The sequence below is a fragment of the Ictidomys tridecemlineatus genome, chromosome 10 (genome assembly GCF_052094955.1).
Source record: "Ictidomys tridecemlineatus isolate mIctTri1 chromosome 10, mIctTri1.hap1, whole genome shotgun sequence".
Classification (NCBI taxonomy): Eukaryota; Metazoa; Chordata; class Mammalia; order Rodentia; family Sciuridae; genus Ictidomys; species Ictidomys tridecemlineatus.
The window spans coordinates 63375827-63392372 of record NC_135486.1 but is presented as its reverse complement, the minus strand read 5'-3'; the positions used below and the strand labels follow the sequence as shown (position 1 = coordinate 63392372).

The window sequence follows — 16546 nt, the reverse complement described above, 5'->3', positions numbered from 1 at the left end:
TGGAAGGTCCGAGAGTTTCCACGGAAAGTTCCAGAGGAGGCGGAACATCCAAGTAGACAATAAGTAGACAATGGGACCTAACAATCTCATCTGAAGGGAAGGAAGACTTTTGCTATTTTCAGCATTTTTTTTTAATGTTTATTTTTTGGTTTTAACTAGACACAATATCTTTATTTTATTTATTTATTTTTATGTGGTGCTGAGGATCCATCCCCTGCTGATCTCCATCCCCTGCTCCAGCTGCTTCCCCAGGGCCTCCCCCGTGCCAGGCGAGCACTCTACCGCTGAGCCACAATCCCAGCCCCGATTTTCAGCAATTTTAAAGAAATAAAACTTAAGATACGCGCGCGCACGCGCGCACACACACAAATCAAGAGTAAAACTGAGGGCTGGGGATGTGGCTCAAGCGGTAGCGCGCTCGCCTGGCATGCGTGCGGCCCGGGGTTCGATCCTCAGCACCACATACAAACATGTATCTGCCGATAACTAAAAAATAAGTATTAAAAAAAAATTCTCTCTATCTCTCTCTCTCTCAAAGAAAAAAAAAAGAGTAAAGGTGATAATAATCAACCTTTCAATACTGCATATCATAAAGGAAAGACAAAAGCTCAGTGTTTTATCCCCAAAGCTCTGGCTTTGCAAAATTAAGCATTTGGCAGGGACTATCACCAATTATAGTAAATGTCTTGGCGAAGCCATCTCAGTTAACGGCCTTCTTTCCAGCTAGACTGGAGGGTCTGTGGAGCGGGGGTGGGGGGTATCGCTGTGTCTGATGGGCCTTTCTGGCTCCTTCAATCTTTTGCTCACACAGATTTCTGGTCTGTGTGGCAGTTTGGAAGCTGTCCCCTAGACCCAGGCATTGGTGAGCCTCCTCCGAGTCCCATAGAGGTTAACTTCCTAGTTACCATCAGTTTTCCTTTCACATCTTCTTTTCCAGTAACTCTTTATAGTTCACAAAATCCTTTCACAGTTTTAAAACCTTTAACTTTCAAAAAAGTCAAGGGTACTGTAAGAATGCAAGAAACCAGGTCCACATGGCACCAGTGGGGAAATACTGAAATGTTGTCAAAACCCCACACTAAATATCTACAGTCACCACCTACTGCTTCTCTACCCATGGCCTTTGCCCTCTGCCCTGATCTCTACTCCTCTGATCTGACCTCTATTCCTTGGCCAGAAGAAAAGCACCCACAACAAGGAATGTCTTCCATATCTGACCTCCATCCCCTGCTCCAGCTGCTTCCCCCGTGTTTCCTTGGGGTATACCCATTGTCCAGCCTAGTCAGACTCCGCAAACACTGCTTCCTCTCTCCATGTCTATCTACCTGCTGATCCAGTGGTGGGCTGAATTGTCACCCAGCACTTCAGCCTTTTGTTTGTTTCTAGTTGATCTTTGAAGATGCAGCTCAATGTCACATTCTAGGGGAAGGTGAACTGTCTGGGAAGGTTAACCCCATCACAGCCTCAATATCTGTCTTGGAGATGGTTGAACAGATTGGCATGGGTTATTTTACACCACCAACTTTTGCATTAGATTCTGCTAAGGCTGATTTCTAGGTAACTACAGGTCCTATGTGTAGGTCATCTTGCTTTCACATATCAAAGTTCCAGGCATCTTGGAGAGGCACAGTTACTGTAAATTGAGTTGACGTGAATTCAATTAGCACAACACAGTGGTGAATCTGAAGTATTTGAAGACTGATTTGGTTAGTGATGTTGACATAAGTTCCTACAAAGTATTGTTTTGTCAAATCAGCTACACTTCACAAGTTATGAAAACTACTAACACATCATGTATCTGGGAAAATGTCAATTGGCAGAATGATCTCAAACTCCATAGTATAGGAAGAATGAAATATGAGAAATTCTATTGTTATTTTGTTGGTTCTCCTTGGTAGGATTTTTGTACAATAGCTACAATTCTCCAAGGATTCTGCGACTGTTTGCAACATTTGAAAGCATATTTAATGAGAATACAAAACTAATAATGTGTAAAATATAACAGGACACACTTTGCTTGTGCTAGTTCAATTAATTTCTTAAAGGCATACTACCATCCTTCCAACCTTCAAAATGCTCAAATGATTTTGACCTTTCTCATTTTGATGTGTTAAATGGGATAACAACCACTACCACCACCACCACCACCACCACCACCACCATTCTGACAGTATAAGACAATAATTGCCTTATATCTAAATAAGTTACCCTTTAATCTAAGTTCTCAGATTCTTTTTTTAAAAAAATATTTATTTCTTTTTAGTTATTGGCGGACACAACATCTTTGTTTGTACGTGGTGCTGAGGATCGAACCTGGGCCGCACGCATGCCAGGCAAGCGCGCTACCACTTGAGCCACATCCCCAGCCCTTCTCAGATTTTTTAATGTCTAAAATTATACTTGTAGCTTACACATGCAAATGTCCTCTGAAATATACAATGAGACATTTCCCAACATCCTTATATGTGTTAAAGGAGGAAGTTCATTCTATTTCTCCTTTGTTATGGAAAACTGACTCCCAGGACTAAGTGTCTTCAAAGGATGCTCTCTTTGTTCCCAGACTGAAGAAATGTCTTGAGGATAACATAACCCAAAATGGGCATTACTATTTAAATAATTTTTGCTATATTGTCTTTAGAAGTTATTTACATGGAGTTATTTATGGGAAAAATGTTAACTATGTTTATTAAATCTGAGAGGTTGATTTAAGATGAAAAATGACATGATAAAATAATTGTTGTATTTATGAACACTACTTAAGGTAACATTATTTATCCCTGCCAGAGACATATTTTAATTCATATTTTCATGTATTACCAGTGATACTATAAAGTGGCATCATCCTTTCAGAAGCTATTTGGAAATATGCATCAGGAACTCAAAATATGCTCATACCCATTAACTTCCTAATCCTACTTCTGGAAGCCTAACCATCCAGCATTCCAAAGCCATGAATGGACCATTATCACTTTATTGTGTGGGATGGTGGACTTAAAAATATATAGTTATATAAAGTATAAATACAGTCAATGTAAGTACACATCTCTAAATATAAACTTAAACTATAGTTCGATAGTTTTAAACAAAAGTAATCAGGGGTTTTTTTTCTAATTTATCTGTGCATACCAACAATTCCATTTCTAGTTGCTCCGGTGGAGAGCACAAATTCAGATGCTGTTACTCCATCCTGTTCAAAACCCTCATTTCCTTGGGTTCTCTAGAATTCACTCTTGTGGATGAACAGAAATGAACATCTATTTTTAAATTTCCTTATTCCACCCAAATTACATAACCCAATATTAACTGGTGGATATTTTCTTCCTTGATTGCATTTGAAACTTCCCTGGTACACTATTAAATGCTAACCCATATTCTCTCTGGATTAGCTGCTTGGTACTGGGGATCTACTTGTCTGGTTTTAGCCCAGAGCTATAAACTTACAACTGCTTTGTCCTATATTCATAATACCTGATAATAATCTCCTATCATATCATCTTTTGCCATTAAGTGTCCCTTTGAGAATTTTTTAAAAATGTACATTCTAGAGTATATACTTTGGAATGATTTGGTCAAATTATGAAAATTATTGCATATTTCTCAAGACTGAATTAAATATGTAAAATTTAATAACTTGCAATGGCAAACAGATTTTTACACATTTGCCAATATATCCAGGAACATAATTTTTCTCTCTATTCATTCAAATCTTTGTTTTAGGATTAGGGATATGGCTCAGTCGTTAAGTGTTCTGGATTCAATACCTTGTACCAAAAAAAGTCCTCAAATATTTGTTGTAGTTTTCCCTAAAATTCTACAGTTTTATTCACCACTACCCTATCACTAAACAAATCACTATTTCCCCAGTGGCAAATATTTAATAGAAACTAGCATAGAATGAGCAAGGGATGAGAGAAGAAAGGGATTCAGGCTACCCACATCTATAATTTAGTGTGTATATTAAGCAGATGACTGTGAATAAATATTGTTTGAATGCATAGATAAATTAGAATAATTTGATTTTGAGTCCTAAATTTATTACTTTTGTTTAAAACTATCAAACTATAGTTTTTTTTAAAAAAAAAGTTTATATTCAGGATATATACTTACATTGACTGTATTCATACTTTATATAGAGATATTTTTTTAAAATTCACCATCCCACACAATACAGTGAGAGTAGTCCATTCATGGCTGTGGAATGTCAAATTGTTAAACTTCCAGAAATGGAATTAGAAAGTTAGTGGGTATGAACATATTTTGAGTTCCTGATGCATATTTCCAAATAGCTTCTGAAATTATCTACTGTAGTATCACTAGTAACACATGAAAATGTCCTTTCCAGGGATAAATAATATTACCTTAAGTAATATTAGTAAATATAACACTATGGTTTCTAAATAAAAATAAATATTATCTTATAAAATTTTGTTCTCATTGGTTAAGTGTCTAAACATTTTTAAAGTAGCTCTCTCCGTGACATTTGGAAGCATTGTTTTTGTTGCATTTTACAACACATGGAGGGTTAATGAGTCAATTTTTAGATAATTGTACATACTTTTCAAATTTAAAAAATTTGATAATTGTTGCTTCCCACAGGCACTAGGATACCACCTACCGTCCTTTGGGTCGGGAGACACTTTGGTGCCACCTGCTGCTTGCTAATGATATGCCGGGTACTTGCTCCTGTCCCAAATCATTTCAACTCCTAGCTCCACCAGCATATTAAAAAAAAAAAAAAAAAAAAAGCACTCAGATTCATAATAATTCAAATAACTTCGTTTGGGACCCAATATGAACAAAGACTTCTCAATCATTTAACTAATCACATAGTTGTTGACTCTTGACCAAATTACAGATTTCACATGTTGAGTTTACTTTGTTAATGATATGCATCTTATTTCTTTTCTTATGAACTTATACAAGTTAATTGCATCCTGTCAATTGTAATATGTGATGTAAATAATCCAATGATAAAATTTCTGAATAAGTTATTTTTATTATAATTAGAATAATTCTAACTATAGAGTTACTACTTTAATAATGTTACTCTCATTCACTTGCAATTTGACACATCTATCTTCCTTCCTTCCTTCCTTCCCTCTCTCTATTTCAGTACTGGTGATTGAAACCAGAGGTGCTTCGCCACTGAGCTACACCCCAACCCTTTTAGCTTTTATTTTGGGATAGGGTGTCACTAAATTGCTGAGGCTGGACTTGAGCTTGTTGTCCTCCTACCTCAGCCTCTTGAGTCATTGGGATCACTGGTGTGCACCCCCTCCCCTGACTCTGACACACATTTCTTAAACAGGAAGGAGATACAGATGTGGCTTAAGCCCATTTTCATTCATTCAGTTAGTAAACTAACATGTTAGCCATGTCCTAGTACTTGAGTTGGTAGTAGAGAACAATAAAATGCCCGTCTTCAATAGCATCGCAGACCAGGTGATGACTAGATTTCTGCAGATACACAAAAATTTATTTGTTTAAAAATGGAGGAGCCTGTCCCTAACAACCTGCCAGCCGGCACTGATGGAGCACAGCCCACAGACCAAGTCCCTGGCCCTTGCCCTGTGCACTTGGGCTTCAGGGAAGCGGGTTTTTTTCTCCCAAAATAAGACCCTGAGTGCTCTGCGGGGAGGCTCTGTGGCTCCTGGTCACTGCTTCAGAGCCCAGGGAGGGTCTGACTGAAGTACTTAGGTGAGAGAAGAGACAAACTGACTTGTTCCTGCTCCTTTCAAACTGCAGCAACATAATAGATTTTGACATATGGAGTATTATTTCTAAGTGGTTCCAAACATGTAATTTTTTATTTCCTTTTGTTTTCTGATTTATGGTTCTGGATGTGCTTAGAAATTTGTGTAGCATTCCCAATGATTAAATACAACAGCTGAGAAATATTTAACAATATCAAACAACTCATAGGACTCAAATTTGAAAAGAGATGACTACAGCTGAACCATGAATGAAAGTGACACCTATTGTTTAAAATGGCAACTAGATGGACATTGAATAATCAACTTGTCATTTAATTTTGAGAAAATATCACATAAGGTAATATTTAGAGACAGGGTCTCACTAAGTTGCTTAAGGCCTCTTTAAATTGCTGAGGGTAGCTTTGAACGGGACATCCTCCTGCCTCATCCTCCTGTCTCAGCTGGGATTATAGGCATGTACCACTGAGCCTGGCTCAGAGTTTAGACTGATTTAAATAGTTTTATTTAAATTTTTGTCATTGATTACAAACTATATTTGGCTTGTTAGAATGAAAATAAGTCATGAAAAATACACTTAATGTATTGATTTTTATTTAATTTACATTTTAATAAAATCATCTAAATTTTACACACCTTGAATATAATTAAATTTATTTTAATCTCAATCATCATTGTTGATAGAACATAATTACATTGAGATTTTTCTTCTTCTAGGAGGGCTGCTGGGGATCAAACCCAGGGCCTCACATATGAGGGGAAATAGAAGCAGGTTAACAAATCAGATCATTTCAAGTGTGTTAAATGCTGATAACAGGATTTTCATGTAAAGGGGGTCCACTTCCTGCTTTAGATATAAACTTCGCTGCTCAACCCTGGGGCTTATTTTAAAACCAACTTATGCTTTTCCTTCCTCTTCTCCCGTTTTCCCTCCCTAACCTCAAGAAAAACATTAACATTCTTCCTGACCTAAAGTGAGTCTTCTGTACTTCTGCTCACTGTTTACAAGAATAAAAACTCTGAACCAGGTGCAGTGGCGCATGCCTGTAATCCCATCGGCTCAGGAGGCTGAGACAGGAGGATCTCGAGTTCAAAGCCATCCTCTGCAATTTAGCGAGGTACTAAGCAACTTAGTGACACCCTGTCTCTAAATAAAATACAAAATTGGGCTGGGGATGTGGCTCAGTGGTGGAGTCAAAAGAAAGAAAGAAAAGAAGGAAGGAAGGAAAGAAAGAAAGAAAGAAACAAACAAACAAACTCTGGACTGGGAAACAGGAACAACAGTTCTTTCAAGGGTATAAGTTGAACATTCATTAGATTTACTGATAATGTTACTTGGAAAACACCCTTTGTATCCCCCTTTTTAAAGCTCTTTGCTCCTCCTGGCCATTAGAATGTAAAAATCTCTGTGACATGAATCTTCTGTGACTGAGTCCACTGCCTACTCATTTGCTAGTAAATCAATAAAACTTCTTTTTCCTTTTTCTCAAACCCTTGTCCTCATTATTGAATCTTAAAAGACATTTGCAGGGTCCACACGAAGTCCAAGGACCACGGGAACGTCACAAGAGATTTATTGTCAGTAACAGAAGGCATACCAATAAGGCTGTCCCTCTGAGGAGAGCAGCAACCTGTAGGCACTCACAGAGCAACTTTGTAACCCACAGGAGGAATCAATCTCATAAACTGCTTAGGAGTCTAAGCTGCGGTGGGGTTGATGGTTTTTTAGCAGGCACATGTTTTTACGAGAAGTTAAGCAGGATTGCCTCAGAATCAAAACTTTGGAACCTCTAGATAAAATGGCTTCTAACCTAAAATGGAGAATCTGATGCCAATATTGATCTGATGCCAATAGAATCAACACTGGAGACAAGGATTGAGCTGTTTGTTGTGTCATGCTCTGGAGAAAACACTAGCTCAGTATATTTGATGGACAGAAGGAGCCCTGTTGTGGTTGAAGTAGAGCCAAGGTCAAGAACAATCCTATCTGGGATCATCATTTTCCCAAAACTTCTCATTCTGGTCCTAGCATAACTGCCACCATCCATAGACCCTCTGATAATCCCATTAGGAGATCATCGGAGGCTCATCACATTACCTGACGGTTTGGGGATTTACCCATTTGTGTTCTTGTCTCTTCCTGCTGGAATGAAACTTCTATAGGAACAAGCACCTCAGCCTCTCCTTCACAGGCACAGCTACATCTCCAGCCTGGCATAGGGCACACCTGGGATGAATTAAGGAAGCTGTACTGTGGGTTAAACGGAGTGGGATGGGAGGGGGAGAACAGCCTTAAAACTGCTCTTACAAATTTTCTTTTTTGGAGCAGAGTCCTTTTCATGAACAGTGATTGAAACAAGGAGTAGAGTTCATTCCTCTTCCTCCCCAGACCAGAATGAAACAATGTATGATTAAAATACTATCTCTGTACTGGGGATAAATCTCAGTTGGTAGAGTGCTTGCCTCACATGCACAAGGCCCTGAGTTCAATCCCCTAGCACCACCAAACAAAACAAAACAAACAAACAAACAAAAAAACTCTCCATCTCTATCTTTGCATTTAGGAATATTCATTAATTGTAACTGAAACTATGGTCTTAATGAATGTAAAATAGTAAAAAAATAGTAATAGTCATAAAAAGAATTATTAGGAGACTTAGAGAGCTATGTATGATCTATAACTGGTATTTTAAATTCAATAACTGAGAAAATAAGTTTGCTCAGATAGTCATTGAGATAGGTATATAACCACAAAATCAAAATCAAAAAACAATTAGGAACAAATTCAAAGAATTTTTTTAAAATGGAGAAAACACAAATCATGATCACCATGTATTTTCCAAACCAAAGCTTTTTATTAAAAAAAAATCATTTATGAACTTTTTATTTATTTCCCTTTTTAATTTCCTAGCCTACTTCCAAAGTAAAATTTAGCATGGCACTCTGTACCATTGTAAGAGTAAAAGAAATTGAAGTTAAAGTGTAAAAGACTGGGCATTATAAAGTTTCTAAGCTGCAAGGCCTGAGTTAAAAAGTGAAGGACCAGGTATTGTTAAATTCCTCAGCTACACCCAAAACCTGAAATTCCTGTAGCTGTAAGGGCAATGCCCGGAACTGCCCAGTAAATATTCCCCCTAACCCTCTGGTTGTTTAATAACCTAGGACCCTGTGTAGCCTGGCACGTAGGCATTCAAGGCCCAAACCAATCAGTTTGAATGTGTACCCCACTTAGGAGTGACCAATCACCGAGCCAGCCCTGTTCCCGCCAATGAATGTACTAATCAAGTCTAAGAATTGTTGTTTGATTTTCCACGGTGTAAGGTGATTTGTTAAAGGAGACTGTGATGTGTGTAAAGTCCCCGCCCTCCCCAAAAAGTGTACTTAAGCACTGCTCAACCCCTGCCCTGGGCTCTGGGCTGCTCTCCTTTCTTGAGTGGGCACGGAGCCCCAGCATGATGGAATCTTAATAAATCCCCTTCTGCCAATTGCATGAGTGGTCTCTTGGTGGTCTCTTCCTCCGACGTTTCGCCGGTCTCTTACACCATTAGAGCCGACAGAGAAGACTGAGCCAAATATCTGTAGTACATTTTTCAAATTCACTTTGATAAAGCCTTTAAAAATGTATAAAGGATTTTTTTTCAGATAAAATAAAGAAGAAAATAGGCCTGATTTTCATTTTTTACTTACTACTCAAAACTAATTGCATTTATAAAGGTAAAATTCCTGAGAAAGAAGAACAAATTCCTACGAGAGAGATGTGGGTCAGGATGAAATAGCCTCCTGTACTTTCCTGTCATCTTTACAAGGCTATCAACACCCGGGAAAAGGTAGATTAATAACTACCTGCAGAAATAACCGAAGACAACCTGTGGCTGTCATGAGTGCCCTTAAAACAATCCAACAACAAAAGATAACAAATGGGACAAAATCTGCAGAAAGCACAGGAAAGGGGAGCCTCTGTATTTGTTCGTGTCTCCGACATTCTCTTGGGAAGAGGGGTGCGCAAAGACTGGCGCGCTCCGCGACTGAAATGGATGCTACCACCGACTGGCAGGCACCGGAGGCACCCAGCGCCCTCAGTCCGCGCAGGCTGCGAGAGGCCACCCTGCCTGGCATTACCACGCCGCCCTGAAAGCAAGCTTAGTAGGTCGGGGCGTGGGACCTTTCGGCCAGGCAAGCGCGGGACGCCCGCACCGTGCACGCCGGGGCCGGGCTGCGGGGGCGCGCTCGCCGAGAGGGAGCCAACCGCGGGCGCTGGACATTGTGTGTGGACTGGAGGGAGAGTTGCTCCTACAGTCACCAGGCGTTCAAATGATCAGGTGCGTTCACAGTTTGTAAATGACCCCTCCCCGCGCGCCCTCCGGGAAGGCGCACCAAACAGCCGCAGCCGGGGCCCGGGGCTTGGAGCGGCTCGTCTCTCGGGTCGTCTCGGCCCGACCCCACTTCACAGAGAAAGTAACAAACTCAGAGACGACAAGCTGAGGTGGAGAGGCACAAACGGAAGGCGCGGCGCTGAGATCTGAACCCGCGATGCCACATTACGCTACACTGCGCGCGGCTGCTGGATAGGCGCGTACTGAGTGAATTCGGCTACAGATCCTTAGAGTTTGCAAAAAGCCTCGCCGGAGGTTGACACCCTGACGCTAGCCGTTGAGTACAAGGCCGCCGCTCCAGAGCGAGGGAGCAGAAAGCCACAGCAGGAGGCCCGCAGCAGCTGGGAAGCGGGGTGCGTCGACCGAGCTTCGCGGCGGGGAGGCGGGGCTGGCTCCTCTGTGTCTAATAATATTGTACCTTTTCTCTTGCCGTAGATCCCCGAACCGGAAGCTCCTCTGAAATTTGGGGCAGATTTCCGGTCGAGGGCTAGGCTCGCTGATGCCATGTGGTAGCCTCTGTAAGGTGTTTTTGGCTTCCAAGTCCTGTTGAAATTCAGCGCTTCAGGTGAAGAGCTGCTTGGTGTGGCTGCGGGCCGGGGCGCTGTGTCGCGGGAAGGTAAGGCGTCCCTGGGGTTGGGGTGTCCGCGGGGTTCGGGGTCGAGGAAAGCCTTGGCGCGGTCGGCACTGGTGCCCGCGGTTGACGCTCTTGTCGGGGTGTTTGCAAGTCGGGGTTCGGCGACTGCGGGTCAGCCGATTCATGCGTGCTGCAGGGCGCTGCGTGCCGAGGAATGCTGCGTGCACCGGCGGCATTGGCAGCTTTCAGAGGAGCCTCCTGTAGTTTTGCACACACTTCTCCCAGCGGTTGTGTTTCTTAGTGTTTTTAGAAGTCGCTGGCGTGAAAAATGACGTCCTTAGCCCAGCAGCTGCAACGACTCGCCCTCCCTCAGAGTGATCCCAGTCTCTTATCTAGAGATGAAGTTGCCTCTTTGTTGTTTGACCCCAAGGAAGCGGCCACCATCGACAGGGACACCGCCTTTGCCATCGGTGAGCCACCCTTAACTTTGGAAAGGGCTCTGAAGCGTTTGTTTTCGGAGTGTTGCTGTATTTTCTTGTTTTCTCTTTTGCCCTGCTTTCTTCCCTAGCATTTGTAATGTGATAACTTTACCTTGTGCTAGGTACTTGAAACATATTTAGGTAGTGGTATCTGAGTCTCAGGAACAAGAAACAAGATTAGGAAGGTAAACTTAAACATAAAAAGGAAGAATAGTTAAAAAGGGACTGGGGTTGTGCTGGTGGGATGGAGAAGTCTTCCAGGAGGAGTGGTCTAGTTTTTGTAGAGGATATTTAAACAGAATTTAAGAAAGCAAGAAGAAAAGTTGCTTCTGCCCTGAAGTACTTTCTTTTCTCCTGCTTAATGACATAGGATTAAGTCTATGTGTTGGAAACTAGAAATCTGTTTGGAACTACATTGTGTTACACATGCTAAAAGAATTCATAGACTTTCAGACTAAGTAAAACTGTAAAAAGGATGGGATGAGTTTACTCGAAGAGACTTGTTAAGTAAATCTACCTTTTCCTAGGATGCACTGGCCTGGAAGAGCTGCTTGGAATTGATCCTGCCTTTGAGCAGTTTGAAGCACCATTGTTCAGCCAGCTAGCAAAGACCTTGGAACGAAGTGTTCAGACCAAAGCCGTGAACAAACAGCTGGATGAAAATATTTCATTATTTCTTATTCATTTGTCCCCTTACTTCCTGCTTAAGCCAGCGCATAAGTGTCTGGAGTGGTTGATTCACAGGTAGCTGAATTACAGAAATAACTGTGGGCTGGCCTCTTTTAAAAAATTAAGTAGTTGAAGATCCCTTACTATTTATAGCTGAAAGATTAGATATGTTGAGAGCTTAATATGTCTAGAACTTGAAATAAGCATGTTCTTCTGATAAAACACTCTGCTGTAAGATCCATTTGTTTTAAACTCATTAAGTAGTCTAAGGAGCTCTAACAACAGAACTGGAGTATACATGAAGTTTGTTTCTAAGATCTGATCTTTCATCTGCTTTGGAAATTGTTAGTAAGTTTTCTGTTCATTTCCTCATTGATTGGCATCATATTAGAGCTTACATATTTTTGTTTTTGTTCTTGTGTATGTATTTTAGAAATAGAAAAATTTTCATTTCACTAATGGAGATGAGCAAGTATAGTAGTTTTCTTTATAAAGAAAACCTAATTTTAACTTGGAGCTTCTGATTACTAGAACATTAGAGGTAAAAGGGAGTTCAGAAGTGAATAAAATTTCTCTTTGTTGTCTAGGACTTAGTTTCTCCTAAATACATCCTTAATATAAGAACTTTTGCGTTTGATTTTTTTATTTATTTCTTTATGGAACTAATTTATTCAATAAATACTTTGATACACAGATAAGTAGCTTACTCTTGGATACTATTTTGAAATAAATGTCTTAGTAAAGATTTATGTAAAATTTGGGGCAGGGTAGCTTGGAGTCATTGAGGAAAGAAACTATGGAAAAAATAACATTTTGGCTAATTCTAAAGTATATGTAAAACTAATAAAAGGCAAAGCAGTGTGGTAATGTAAGAAAAAGTACATATAAAGGCGTAGGACAGTTAGATGTAAGAGGGAACACTTGCCTGGAGACTTAGGAAAAGCACCTTGAGAAAGAAGCAAGGTGTGAGCTAGGTTCTGAAGACTGAGAAGAATTTAATGTATCTTACAGAATTATCTCCTACATTCTACGTATTTTTAGCTCATTGGTATGTAATTTGGACATGTCGAGAAATGTAAATTTTGTGTCAGTTTGAATTGTTTGCTTTTTCCTCAGATTTCACATCCATCTTTATAATCAAGATAGCCTTATTGGTTGTGTTCTGCCATACCATGAGACAAGAATATTTGTGCGGGTTATACAACTTCTAAAAATTCATAATCCAAAGCACAAGTGGTTCTGGTTGTTCCCAGTTAAGGTATGATTATTAAATGATGTATGTCTTTATGTAATCATTACAAACCTTGATTAAGGAGTGTAATTTGGAAAAAAGTAAGTTCTTTATGCTCCTGGAGATAGTTCAGATATTATCTATATTTTATTTTCTGACTTCCAGTTAAAATTAACTAATGGCATCTGGCATTTATTTAGGACCTGGACATCAGTCTAGGCATTTTATGTTATATTTTCTTAAATTCTTATAGAACTGTTTTTTTACTGATGAAGACAGGCTCAGAAAATTAAGTTACTTGCTAGAGTTCATATGACTATAAAGTTCAGAGTTGGGATTTGAATCCCAATCTGATGTTAACAGCCTGTGTCTTTTTCCACTGCTCTATGATGTTTGACATTTTATGTTTTGGAACTGAAGAAGTTGGAGATGATGAAAGACCAAAATTAAAAGGATAAGGATAAGTTGAAAAGCTCCCAGAAATTACAAAAATTATGAATAAGGTGTTAGAAGTTGATTTACAAATGAATAAAGGATAGTTGCCTAGCAGAAAGGGTCTGTGTAAGATCAGAAACACAGAATTAAAGTAAAACCACTGACTTGCCATTAGCACTTTGCAACTCGTAAGTATATGTTGTTAGCAGGTAATTATATACGCTATATTGAGTCTGGTAATCCTGCTGAGAAGAGGGCACATGAGCATAAAAGTAGCCATGAAACTGAAACTGCAGAAAATTCGACAGATGATCATGGTGAGGTCACCAATCAGAATGAGTTAAAGGAAAGGAATGAGGAATTTTGAATTCAAAGGAGAATTTAAGAATCTGGCTATAAAGCACTTGAACTACAATGTCAAAAAGACCAACCTAGGATGGGGTTGTGGCTCAGTGGTAGAGTACTTGCCTAGAGTGTATGAGGCACTGATCTGCACACACAAACTCTACTGCTTCCTAGAAACTTGTATTTGAGGTATCCAAACCTCATTCTTCATAAAGGTTACTCCAGATTCTCCTTTCATTGATTTATTCAGTGTTTGAGCACTCCATACAGACTGTGTACAATGCTGGGTGGTATGAGTAATGATGTAATCTGGGCAGGTTCCTGGTCTATTTTCTTTACTAGCATTTTTTGCAAAGCAGTGGTAAACCATATCACATTAACTCAGAAATCAAATACAACCAGTAGAATTACTAAGAAGCTAGAGAATACAGCTTTATATAAATACATACCAAAATGGGACATATGCTAAGTATTTTCCACTGAGTTCTTTGCCTTCGTTGTTGGCCTGCTTTTTTGGATTTCTGGAGTCTGCATAGTTTTATTTATTTATTTATTTATTTATTTGTTATGGTATGAGATTAAATTTTGTACTCATGAACTTCAGCAGTATAAAGACATAATTAGGGTAGTTACTTGAAAATAATCAATTGATGAATATCCTTAATATCTTGTTTTTTTTTTTGTCAATAACAGCAATCAGGAGTGCCCTTAGCTAAAGGCACCTTGATTACCCATTGCTACAAAGATCTGGGATTCATGGATTTCATTTGTAGCCTGGTGACCAAGTCTGCGAAGGTGAGTAGTGTATTGTTTCGTGCATGTTTGAGTCCATATTTGGTTGCCTGCTCTGAAAGAAGAAGACATACTAAATAAAGCCTTACCTAAGAATAATGGAATTTGAAGAAATTCCTTTTGTTAAATGTTATGCTGTGTTGGAGCATGAACAGTTTAAGTCTTTTCTCACCAAATGGTGTTTTTCTACAAAGATAAATAAGTCTGTTCCTTGTCATATTCTAGGTAATGGTGATCATTTAAACAAAGAAACATCTAAAAATATTAGGAAGATTGTTAGGCATTTCATTCTTGTCCTATTGTGTACTTGTTGTTACAAATGTAAAAATTAAAATGTCAGAGTAGGTCAGGAGAGCTATTAAATATTTTTGTGTCTTCATCTACACCCCTGCATTTTTGGTTTGTGTTCCTTGTTTCAGGTATTTGCTGAGTGTCCAGGAAGCTCTGCTCAGTTGCGTGTGCTCTTGGCTTTTTATGCTTCTACCATCGTGTCTGCTCTAGTGGCTGCTGAGGATGTATCAGACAGTGTTGTTGCCAAACTATTTCCATATATCCAAAAGGTTGGTCCTGTCAATATGTCAAATATTTTGTATTTAATGGAATTTAACGGAATTTTCTTGATTTTGAAAATTTAAGTAAAAATGTTTTTAAGTGTACATTTTATTTTAGATGATTGTTAAAATTTAATCTTTATATAAAAATATATGATTTTTTTTCAGACCTTAATTAGGTTTTTAAGAATAACTATTGGGCTGAGCACATTCCTATAATCCCAGTAACTTAGGAGGCTGAGGCAGGAGGATTGCAAGTTGAAAGCAAACCGTAGCAACTTAGCAAGACCCTATCTCAAAATAAAAAGTTTTTAAAAGGGACTGGGTATGTGGCTCAGTGGTAAAGTGCCCGTGGTTTAATCTCTGATAACCAAAAAAGAGAGAGAGAGAATAATTGTTGGCTCTGTAGCCCAGCTGCAGTCTTACAGATCTATAACTTTAGCAGTCTCTTTACTGGAAAGAGAAGAGCAGACAGTCTTCAGGGTGCAGACATGCATCTGTTCTCTTTGCACTGGCTTCTGCTTCTGGGGCTTTCTTTCTCTCAGGTGGCCTTTTTGCCGGCTGACTTCATAGAATCCTGTGAGGCTCACTTCCCACAATTGTCCCAATGTTCTTCATCAGGTGTTTTTTTAACTTCTGTTGAAGTCTCCCTTCCACAGATAGGGGTTTCCAGATAAAAGCAGAGCATGTTGGTTCCTGTCAGGATCCATAGTGTATGTATGAGTTAGAAGATTTCAGAGATCTCTTCTCTCATCTAAGAGATGCATTTCATCCCTGGGTCCACTCAGGAATGGGCTCAATTAGTGGATTTTCTACTTCTAAGAATGATTAGTTAATTGTCCTTGTGCGTAGGTAGGTGTTATTAATATCTACTTTGATATATTTTTAAAATTTTATTTTTAAGGGGCACATTAAACATAAAAATTGTAATTTATGGGGTATCATGTGATGTTTTGATACACATATATGTAATGTAATAATTTGTTATGGTAAAAGTAACATTTTAAGTGGAGGAAAATAACCCTTATGCTTGGTCATTTTCCTTATATTTCAAAAATATATAGGGATTAAAATCATCTTTACCAGATTACAGAGCTGCAACATACATGATAATATGTCAGATCTCTGTAAAAGTGACAATGGAAGATACAGTCATTAATTCACTGGCATCACAGATCATCAGAACATTGACTAAGGTACCCTCCTTGGTCAAGGATGGATTAGGTTGCTTGATTGTTCTTCTGCAGAGACAGAAGCCAGAGAGCCTTGGGAAAAAGTAAGTCATTGAACTGAGAAATGATGCTAGTTGAGTGAACTTAGTTATTTTGCATAATTTTTGTGAGATGACTTTTTATATTGCTGCTTGTCTCACTTGTCAACCTCATA

General features: G+C 39.2%; 1 protein-coding gene across 1 annotated transcript in view; it reads left to right on the top strand.

The window, feature by feature from the left end:
* The first annotated feature begins 9971 nt into the window (after window positions 1-9971).
* Heatr1 (HEAT repeat containing 1) overlaps window positions 9972-16546 on the top strand; it is a 44332-nt gene continuing 37757 nt past the window's right edge. Inside the window, exons 1-8 of the mRNA XM_005320352.5 lie at window positions 9972-10437; window positions 10520-10700; window positions 10960-11128; window positions 11665-11881; window positions 12923-13064; window positions 14511-14612; window positions 15029-15169; window positions 16225-16436. Of these exons, the coding sequence (XP_005320409.2) occupies window positions 10987-11128; window positions 11665-11881; window positions 12923-13064; window positions 14511-14612; window positions 15029-15169; window positions 16225-16436 (956 nt within the window). The 5' untranslated portion in view covers window positions 9972-10437; window positions 10520-10700; window positions 10960-10986. The remainder of the gene's footprint in view (window positions 10438-10519; window positions 10701-10959; window positions 11129-11664; window positions 11882-12922; window positions 13065-14510; window positions 14613-15028; window positions 15170-16224; window positions 16437-16546) is intronic.